Raw genomic sequence first — 10,910 nt, 5'->3', positions numbered from 1 at the left:
GGAAAGCCCTTCAGCTAAGCTACCTTCAAGATATTCAAGTAGCTGCTAAAAGCTGGGACCTAGGACTATGTGCAGGCCTTGTCCTTAGGTTTTTCTTTCTCCAGTAAGGTTTGAAGCATACTGGCATGGGAGACACATTTCTTTCCATCATCCATTCTCCACACAACTTCTCAAGTGTCACTTCAGCCTTAGGTTTTGTGCCCTCTCTCCGCTGTGGCTGACTCAGTCAGGCTCCCCTGTTCTAGTGTAAACCTGTCTGACAAAAAAGAGCATGCAGAATGCTCTGTTCTACTGAATCATCTGGAAATATAGCTGGTTGGATGCAAAGCTATTTTCCTATAGTTGGATGCTGTTCTTCCTGACAGGTGAATGAAAAAGGGCATACATAAGATGAAGTGTATTAACATTTTGTTTTCTTCAGAGTGATTTGTTTTACAGATATAAATAAGAATGGTGAATAAGGGTTATTGGTAGCTCTCAAATGAGACTGGATAGGATTTAACACATTTAACAGTTTGTTGGAATAAAAGATCCCCTACACATCTGATCCTTTAATGCTGCTGCTGAAAAGTATAATGCTAATTTTATCTCTTCTATGTCTTCCATTCAATATAGATGCATAATACTGTTCTGCTTTTTGTTTAGGTCTGAGTTCCTTTTATTCTGAGCTAATGAAAGGACTAGGTGCTGGTGGACGTCTTTGGGAACTTATTGAAAGGAAGCCCCAACTTCCATTTGATGGTGGGTTCTTGGTTTGTTACTGTCTAAAGGTTGATTTTTCTCTTAATGGTCAGCAATACTTTAGAAGGGTATGTGTAATACTTACAGGTAGTTCTGACTTACACTAGATATAGTCATAACCCTTCTGACTTTGCCTAAGTACAAAACAGATGATGAAAATTTCCCTTAATAAAAAAATTTAGAAGCCAAAAGTTTGGCTTAATTAATTATTTTTGGTTTAATTATTTTTTATTTCTTTAATTCCGAATATGACTTTAAATCATATTACTTTCTAAGTTATGTGACAGAGGACATGGTCATTTCTAGCTTTTTTTGAATTTTTTGTTGATGTCATCACTACTTCCTCTTGATTCAGCTTTAGAGTGAAAAGAGTGGAAAGAAGAAAAAGGAGAGGAGGGAGGAGCTCTGAGATGGCTGTATCTCATATTTCCACTGAAAGGCTTACCGTGCTCATCTCTAATGGCTAAGAAATGATCAGTCTGAAAAGAGAAGCTTTCAAAACCAGGTGGTTTTCATTAAGAGTATTTCAAGTTTAAACATTTCATACTAATCCAGTGAAAACCAGTCCTTAGTAAGACATGTTGATTTGAATCCTAACTTGCAAACACACAGTTTGAAGCCTTTCCACAACACATACTAAGCTGAGTTTTTGAGTTGTTCTGCCATAGGAATCAGGGACTGAGGCATGACTAGGGAATAAAAGGAAGTAAAGGGTAGGGCTGATAGGGGGACTTCTGCTTATTGGGATAGTGTGGATGTGCAGATACAGCAGGTGTTGCTTTTGGAGTGATTTGCACCTGTCTCCTTGCAGTAATACTACACACATTTCTTCCTTATTTGGGGGGGCAGGGTTTTATTTTTGCAGAACTCTGGTTGTTGCTGGTGAGAACAAGTATCTTGGGAACAAATAATAATGTCTTTTTTCTTGCGTCTAGAATCCAAACAAGAGACAAGTACGTTAGATATTTTTACAGTGATATATAGAGGAAGGACTTGTGGTAGGAGACTTCCTGTATTGCAGTAGATTTCAGTGTTTCAGGCCATGGAATAGACTGTGCAATAACTGGAACTGAGACTTAAGATAAGTGATTACTTGCTACTGTGGTAATAATAAGAATTATGCTGCTAACACAGGATTTAGCAAATACATTTCTTTTCCCAAAAGGAGGTTTACAGGTCATTGTGGAAACATTAAAGTTACAATGTGTATGTCCATAGGTTAAAGTCAAGGAAGGAATCTGGAATTGTATGCTCTTGTGTTTTCCATTCCAATGCTACTACCATTAAACTGAAAGCCTGGAGAAGAAATGGAAACCTGGAAAAAAGAAAAGCAGGACTAGTGAAATCTTGATTTCTGCTGATGGGTGTCTTTGTTTCCTATCCACAGTTACTGTTTAACCAAACACTGGCATGTGCTACCATGTGCTGTGGCTAGTTGGGAGTTACTTGTGTGCTGCATCGGAAAAGAATTAAGGGTTTGAGTTGTGTTTCTCTAGTACAAACAAACATGACTCGGGTACTGCTCTAGTACTGCCAGTTTTCACAAAACTGGTGGGAACTTCATCCTTTGGGAATGCAGCCCCACTGTCCAATTAGTTTGCTTTGTATGGATATGTGTCACTGGATTTTAACAGGGCTTGAAGAAATATTGTTTCTTTGTCTTAACTATTTATCAGCTTTTTCTAGTAATGATATTAAGATAATTGTTTAAATCAAATGCTGTGTTCCAGAAAGAAGCTGGTTTTATTTAACTTTGGTAGTTGTTCATTCATGGTGGTTTCATTCATGGAAAATTTCACAAACTGAAATTTTCGTTTCAGTGAACTGTTGCCTAAGAGTTAGGCCTCTGATTCGTATTTGAATTTATTAAATATGCTTTCCACTGAAAGGAGAAAATAAAACTCAAAATTGGCTGTTAGTGTAACAAACCTAGCAGCAGCTTTATTCCAGTGACAGGAACTGCTCTTGTTCAGAGGAGGTTGTTTCAGGTGACTTTTGTGGCTTGGTGAAAGGGCAATAAATGATTCGCAATGTTTATCTTTTTGTGTTCTATGGTAGCGGGACTTTGGCCTTCACCAATGCCTTTTTATTTCATTGCTCCTAATTGACAAAGCTTAAATTGTTTATAGTATGTTTACTAATTCAGATAATTCTACAAGAAGTGATTGTTTTTAGTGGTTAGGTATTAGCAAGATGCAAATTCTCCCTCTTGCTGTAGGTAGCCTACAGGTTCAGCGCTGGTAGCAACCTGCAATTGCATTCAGGAATGATTGGTGTACCACACTGATTCGCTCATGGCTGAAATATAACCACTGCAGTCCTGAGCTGTGGCTTGCAGTTATCCATAGATTGAATGTGGAGATAGATATTTCTACTGAGTGTCTGTAAAGCAAGTTCTAGGAGGACTGAGCTAATTTTTGTTTCTATTCACATTTCTGTATTTTATTCTTTGTTATATAGAGGGAATCACATTAGGCAAAGATGTATTCAGAGGTGCTTTGGAATTCAAAGATGTTGAATTTGCATATCCAACACGTCGAGAAACATCAATTTTCAAAGACTTCAGCCTTTCCATTCCAGCTGGCTCTGTTATGGCTCTGGTTGGCCCAAGTGGTACAGGGAAATCAACGATTGTATCCCTTTTGCTGCGACTGTATGATCCTATCTCAGGTATGGTTTGTGTGTTGCTCTCATTTGTGACAATTAATACTTTGCATCTCAGATAAACCTTATAAACAGTTGGGGTTCCTGTGCTTTAGGTCTGTGTTCCCTTCTGGGGAATACAGAATGCATAGCTTTGCATTTTTGATCCACCAGTACAGTGTGTGATTGATTCCTCAGGAGTTGTCATTCTCAGCTGTTCCTTCAGTCTCTTTTCAGTATGTGTCAAACACACTTGACTGTTTCCTTACTTAAGGTACTATCACCGTCGATGGCTTTGATATCCGTCAGTTAAATCCACTGTGGTTCAGAACAAAGATTGGAACAGTAAGTCAGGTAAGGAATGAAAAAAGAAGTGCAAGTGGATGAAATAATTTTGTGATCAACTAGCTTTTCCTCACTTCCCTTCTTTTTAAAAAGACATGATCTTGCTTCTCAGTGAAATCCTTCCATCTCACCATAATTGCTGTTGCACATGCTTTGTTCTAAAAATAAGTATTTAGAGCTAGTCCCGGTATTCTGTAGTCTGTTTTTACATAATCACAGAGATTCAAAATGTTAGTTTAGAAGAAAAGTGTGCATGTGGAGACTGCAAGGTAAATTGCTGTAAATTTTGTGTAGGTATGACCAACCTAATGTTTGCTATAATTTGTTGAAGAAAGTAACAAAAAGCATAACACTTAATTGCCTCTTGTATTGATGGAAGTCACACAATCATATTTTACACAGCCATTTAAAAAACTGACCTTCTGTGCTCTGAGTAGTTTCCAGGAAAACACAGTTCCATTAGGAAAGCATGAAAATACAGCATGGTTGGCACTTACTCTGATAGTGCCACCTGCCTAGCAACCTCCAAACTCTGAAAGTCATTGGTGTCTTAAAAATTAACTATTTTGCCAATTAAAATGTTCGTTCCCTTGTCTCCCCAGATACTTCACAGTGCATTAACTGTTAGGCTGCTGTTCTAGTTAACAGCATAAGGGTAACTGGGTATTTGTTGCATTTCAAAGCAACTTCTTTATGTAATAATGCCACCAAAAGATTTTGTGCAAAAATTATTTTCCTGTTGCCACATGAGCACTTTTCTTTTTTGAATGAATGTATTCCATTTAAATTACCAGTAGGAGGTCCCTACTGGTATACAAAGGACACGACTCTATTTTTTAAACAGAGCTCACTTTCCTTGTTTTAGACATTTTCCCATTGCACATCACTTGTTCTATCTCACAGTTCTCTGTTGCAAGCTTTAATACAAATTAAATGCACATAATGCCATAAAATCCGTGTAGAGATTAAGAAAAGAATCATCATTGTTGCAAACCATTGAATTCTCTGGGTTGGAAGGGACCTTCAAATGTCATCTAATCCAATCCCCCTGCATTAAGCAGGGACATCTTCAACTAGATATGGTTGCTCAGAGCCCCATCCTTGAATGAGCCTGACTTTGAATGTTTCCAAGGATGGGGCATCCACCACCTCTCTGGGCAACCTCTTTTGGGGTTTCACCACCTGAATTGTAAAAAAATGTCTTCCTTTTATCTAATCTAAACCAACCTTCCTTTAGTTTAAAACCATCACCCCTTGTCCTATGACAACAGGCCCTGCCAAAAAGTCTGTTTCCATCTTGCTTAGAGCCCCCCTTTAGGTCCTGAAACACCACAGTCAGGTCTCACAGGAGCCTTTTCTTCTCCAGGCTGAACAGCCCCATCTCTCTCAGCCTTCCCTCACAGGAGAGGTGGTCCATCCCTCCCATGATGGTGATATGTGGCAAAGTACGAAGGAAGGGTTTTTTGATGTTTGAATCTTCCTAAACTCATCCTAAAATATTAGGAATTGAGAGTTATGTTTTGTCAGTTAAAAAGGCAACTTAATTTTTAATTGGTTTGCACTATCCATTTTGGTGTTAGGGGAGGAGGGTTTTTTTATTAGTTTTTAATTCAACTAACTCTAGCTTACATATTCTTCGTATCGATATTGTAAGTGGAGTCTTGTAAGTGGGGTTTATGTTATTTGAGATAATAGACAAAACATGCGTACAATTACAGATCCACTATATTAGTTATGTGTTTGCATTTGTCAGGAACCAATTCTCTTCTCCTGTTCTATTGCTGAAAATATTGCCTATGGTGCAGAGGATCCTTCTGCTGTGACTGCAGAGGAGATTCAGAAAGTTGCTGAAATAGCTAATGCTGCTAGTTTTATCAGAGATTTTCCAAAAGGATTTGACACTGTAGTTGGAGAAAAAGGCATTTTGCTTTCAGGTACGTCTTTATGTTGCTTATTTTAAAAATCTCGATTCTCTGAGTGATGTAAAAATTTCATCATTTTTTGTTACCACTTTTTTCTCCAAGCTGTAGCCTGCCATAAGTATTAAAGGCATCCACCCTTCATTACCTCCATTCCCCACTAAAGTACATGGGCCTAATTCTGCTCAGCCCAGGCATTCAGTTAAAATGTTGTGGCATTTGTTTTCCTGTTTCAGTTTACTGATTCTTTTCCCTCAGGTGGGCAGAAGCAACGAATTGCGATTGCTCGAGCTCTGCTCAAGGTAAGCCAGCATCCAAACAACTATTTAACTACTTCTTGGGGGGAGGCAGGAAGGAATAAAAAGGAGGAGGTCTTTCAGTGGGAGAGGTAGGAAAATATTTTTAAAAAGGAGAATTGTGTCTTTGATGTTAATGAAGTTTGAAGGGGCTGAATGGCTTAACTAATGACAATTTACCTAATGTCAGTGCTTCTTCCTATCTTTCAGCCATGTTTTTTGATAGTTTTTGCCAAGATTGATGTTAAATCATTGTGTAATGGCCCACTTCCATAACATGATGTCAAGGATGAAGGAAGACTTAAAGAATGTGGTGCTAGTAAATGCATATATGACACTTCTGTGTTCAAATCTCTGTCATTCATGGGTTAATTTTTCTGGATTGCAGTTTACTAGTACTTCAGATGCCTTGTCTTAGTTTTGAGGGGAGGTGGCCTGGATTTGGGCCAAGATGGTATTTCAGGCACAATGTTGTGTCATGTTTTTCTTCAAAGATTGGTATGGGTCTAGCTTCAGGACAGGCTCTGTGCTGCACAAATTTGAGGAGGCTTCTGAGGATCAAAAGGACAAAGAGTTTGGTTCAGGAACAGCCACTGGGCCTTGCAGGGAGGCAGTTTGATGTTGATGCTCAGCTGGAAGTTTTGATCCTTGCTGAACCCAGTCTACATTCATGTTAAGCCACCCAGGTGTCTGTAGCATTCTGGCATGCCCAGTTAATAGGAATTTCAGTATACCAGTTCTCTTTTACCACAAATGCTGAAAAGCTGATTGTATTTCAAGTCATGCATTTCATACAGTTCATGGGATTAAAGACTTAATTTCGTGGCAGGAAAAAGGTTGTAAAAAATAAATGAGTAGTTGATATACTGGGGTAGCTGGGGGTGCAGTAGCCCCATCTGTCCCAGATGAGAGTAAAAGCTTTAAACTTCTAACTTTATCAAGGAAGTTTGGGTTATGTACTGTAATTCAGAAGTGACTTCTTCTAAGGGATTTGAGTGCTGGCAGTTTTTTTTTTTTTTTAATAATCTAACTGGGAGAAGTTCTTAAATGCTAGTTCTTAAGTACTATGCAATTTACCTGTGGGTGAAATACTGCTTCTTAGTAGGGGTTTGTTACTTTTAATTACTAAGACAGTTCTATATAGCAGACTGACTGTAAGCAGTGGGTAGCTGAGCCTCTGTAAAAGAGCCACATAAGAATGTAGAACTTTTGACCACAGTGCTGCCAAGAATGCCTTAAAAATCATCTCACCCCTTTAGTTTGTATCTTTCAAATGGTTATCTGGGAATAGTATTCTGCTCTTTTAGTTTGGAAAATTTGAAAATGGAGGAGTGTTGTTTCTGTTTTGTCCTCTTAGCATTTAGATTTCTTAGAAGTAGCTCTTTGAATGATGCTCAGTTCTTTTGATGAAGTAAGTACTCTTACTTGGAGTTTTAAGCTATATGAATCCTGTTCTCTATTTATACAAATATTCAGATCTTGTTTAATTGCTATTATAACCAATTTTACTTTCTTTTTCAGAATCCTAAAATTCTTCTGTTAGATGAAGCAACAAGGTAAGAAGGAAAAGAAACTTAGAAATTATGTACCTCTAAAACTCAGATTTGCAAACTGTTCTCTCTTCTTTCTCTGCATGTCATTATACATTATCTAGCCCCTTATTGCTCTCTACCCACAAAAAAGAATGTGCCTTCTAGAATGTGTGACTTGGTTAGGAGACCTGTAATAAAAGCTGTTTATGCAAAGCAGAAAGGATAGCTGGTACATTGTGATTTTTCATGGGGTTAAATTTGTAATATATAACATGATTTTGAAACATCTACTTAAGTATTTTTTGTAACTTTAAACTTAGATCCTAGTGTAAAAGAGATAGGATTATTCTACAGTGTAACTGATTTTTTTTTCCACTTAATTTGGTGTTATTTCTCCATGCTTATTTTTGCATATGAGACTATGTAATGCCAATAACTTGGATGTGAGCACTAAGCGTGTTCACAAAACTTTCCTGCAGTTCCAGCGGTTCATCTTCACCACCAATAGAGAGGGTTTGCAGTCTTGGCAAAATAAGCCTAATACATACAAAAACAACCTGTCTTAAAATAACAAATATCCTTCTCTCTCCTGTCCCCACCCCTTCATTACTAGTGCTTTGGATGCTGAAAATGAGTATCTAGTGCAAGAAGCTCTGGACCGGCTGATGGAAGGGAGAACAGTCCTAATTATTGCTCATCGTCTGTCTACTATTCAAAATGCTGATTTTGTTGCAGTCCTTGGCCAGGGTAAAATTCTTGAATGTGGGAAGCATGAGGAATTACTTGCAAATCCAAATGGACTTTTCAGGAAACTAATGCAGAAACAAGCTTTTCTTCAGAATAATGATACTTTTGCATTAGATTTACAATCCAGAGAAAAGGATATATTAAAAGAAAATGTATGAGACAATGTATGAATAATGGAAACTTACAAACTACAAAGACTATAACTTATGTTTCAGTTATGTAAAGTAAATGTTATATTTTTCCAAAATGTACAAAATATTCTTTTGAAACTTAAATGTGTTTAAACTTTTTATTGAAAGCTTTTTAATAAGTATTGTAACTTTTAAAAATATTTGTGACACTGAGATAATTTCAGTGCATAAATTTTTCTGCTTGTGTTACTTTTAAGACTGTCTAGAATCTTGTTTGCTGTAATACACTGTATGAAGATGTGCTCCATTCTCAAGTAAGTTAAGCATTTCAAAGGTAATTAAATGACAATCTTACCATTTTCATATCATTGTCTCTCTCTTTCCAAGGAACTTTTGTGTTTTCTGCTTTGTCAGTAGTCTTAAAATGCTGGGATTCAAAAATGCATGACACTAACACACTGTGAAAATTGTGACTTCCACTGGACTGTCCTTCCAGTTACCGTTTGTTCCGAAATGTGATTGTGTTCTGAACTTGATTATGATCCCCATCTACAGTTCCTGTAGAGAATTACATATAAAACCACATGTTAGAGAGTATGAAAGCATGAGTTGGAGGAAAGTTCTTTAATAAAACAACCAACCCAACATGAAAAAAAGGCAACCAAACAAAAATACTGACTTTACATAGGGATAAAGGAAGTGTATTACTATTTGAAGTCAGCATAGGAAAATCTAAAATTTGCATGGATTTTCTTCCCTTTTCTATTTTCCCATTTCTTTAGTTTCACTTCCTTTCTAAGATGACATCTGAAAGAACATGGCCTCCCTTATATGTTTTTGTCCTTTTTAAAGGCATATGTAAGTTTTGTATTGCTAATTAAATTTCAGTGATAGAAATCATGAGTTTTGCCTAACTACTTTATTAGAAACAACTGGTAAACAACCTTCTAAAGGACACCTAGTAAAATAGCAGCATTACATTAATTTGAATAACTGCAGGGGGATATGTTTGGCAGTGAAGAGTTTGCCTCATGTTTCTAATTGAAGAGTCTCTTTCAATAGAATCTCTGAAGATGCAAAACCTCACAAGGTGATTTTAAAAAGCTAGAAACTTCTCAGGTCACATTAAAACTCATCTATGCTAGGAAAACTTGTTGCTGGAAGACCATATTGGCAATAGCTGAAGTACCTAGTGCTGGGCAAGCTTAAAATGTTAGTGCCATTAATGGCACCTTGTGGAATATAGTGAAAACATTAGAGAATGGAAATAAAATTACGTCCAGATGTAATTTTATCTTCAGATATAGTTTGCCTAGAAACATATGTTGTACTAAAGATATGCCAGAAATACTCCAGACCCAATGTTTAATTTCAGTGTTGTCTACCAGTTAATGTATTTAGAGGGGTTTGAATCTGTAATCCTCACTCATGTAATTTCTCCTTATGTAAGGTTCAATGAGCCCCTTTATTCCTGTATTTACATTGGTTACAGGAGTTATTTGCAGCTGAACTGATTGAGTGTTTCACCTCTTTTGTTCATTAGTTGTCCTGGCAGGTGTTACAGCCTACGGAGAAGTGTGAAAAGCTACACAAAAGCTGTAGTCCACAGAAAGGGAAATGTTTACCATAACAGGTACACTGGATATCAGACTTTATTCGAGTTAGAACCACTCAAAAGACTCCTTGGGATATTTATGGGACGGTCAAGAACTGGTTAAGTCTGTAACTGCTATCAGTAGAAATTATTTCTGTGTTGAAAATGGAATTTGAATGTTAAGTTCTATCTCTATCCTGAAGATGGAGCTCTTACAGGGCTGGGACAGCAAAATGAAGCCAACTAATTCCCTAAGGAAGTGTAGCTGGGTATAGATGGGGTTCAATCAGCAAAAAACAACTGTTCATGCTGCATCATTTAAAATATTTTAGGAACGAGCTGTGAAGACGAGCTTTCATTTTTTAAAATAATTTGAATATCACCATCATAAATGTTGAGAAATGTGGATGTCAGCTTGAATTTTTTTCCAGAGTTTTCCATATTTGTTTGTTTGTATGTGCATTTCCTGGTTTGCTTTGTTTGTTTTTCTTGATGAAGTGACAGTAACATGATGATTTAGTATCATATGTATAAAGAAGGCTATATAGAAGGATACTAGGATACTATGTTAATGTAACAGCATAGTGGAGCCCCATAAATTTTGGTATTTTGCTTTTCACATAAAATCAAAGCCAAAGGAGATGATTTGAATGAAAAAAACAAAGCACTGACACTGACAGGTGCCTCATACTTAGTCCTGCCAGATGAACCATCTCAAGTTTATCTCATCTCCGTTTTGGTTCAGTCACATTGGACCACAATCCACACAGAAAGCCTAACAGTCCTGAATCTATTATCAAAGAACACATTTTTGAAAAGTTCTGGGATTTTTTTTTTTGTACTCTATTTTTAGTTAATTTTATATTAACTGATTGGCTTTGTTGACAATACAGATACAAATCAATTCTTTCCCCAAGTGGATGGTACATACCTACCTTCAGAAAGCTTTTTCATGCAAACCA

General features: G+C 37.0%; 1 protein-coding gene across 1 annotated transcript in view; it reads left to right on the top strand.

The window, feature by feature from the left end:
- The window catches only part of ABCB10 (ATP binding cassette subfamily B member 10), a 17,262-nt gene extending 8,543 nt beyond the window's left edge, over positions 1 to 8,719 (top strand). The window contains exons 6-12 of the mRNA XM_008643293.2: positions 646 to 741; positions 3,202 to 3,411; positions 3,659 to 3,738; positions 5,483 to 5,663; positions 5,907 to 5,950; positions 7,466 to 7,500; positions 8,090 to 8,719. Of these exons, the coding sequence (XP_008641515.1) occupies positions 646 to 741; positions 3,202 to 3,411; positions 3,659 to 3,738; positions 5,483 to 5,663; positions 5,907 to 5,950; positions 7,466 to 7,500; positions 8,090 to 8,381 (938 nt within the window). The 3' untranslated portion in view covers positions 8,382 to 8,719. The remainder of the gene's footprint in view (positions 1 to 645; positions 742 to 3,201; positions 3,412 to 3,658; positions 3,739 to 5,482; positions 5,664 to 5,906; positions 5,951 to 7,465; positions 7,501 to 8,089) is intronic.
- The last annotated feature ends 2,191 nt before the right edge of the window (positions 8,720 to 10,910 follow it).

This window comes from Corvus brachyrhynchos, unplaced genomic scaffold, assembly GCF_000691975.1.
Source record: "Corvus brachyrhynchos isolate BGI_N302 unplaced genomic scaffold, ASM69197v1 scaffold70, whole genome shotgun sequence".
Classification (NCBI taxonomy): Eukaryota; Metazoa; Chordata; class Aves; order Passeriformes; family Corvidae; genus Corvus; species Corvus brachyrhynchos.
This window is presented reverse-complemented; position numbering and strand designations above follow the sequence as displayed.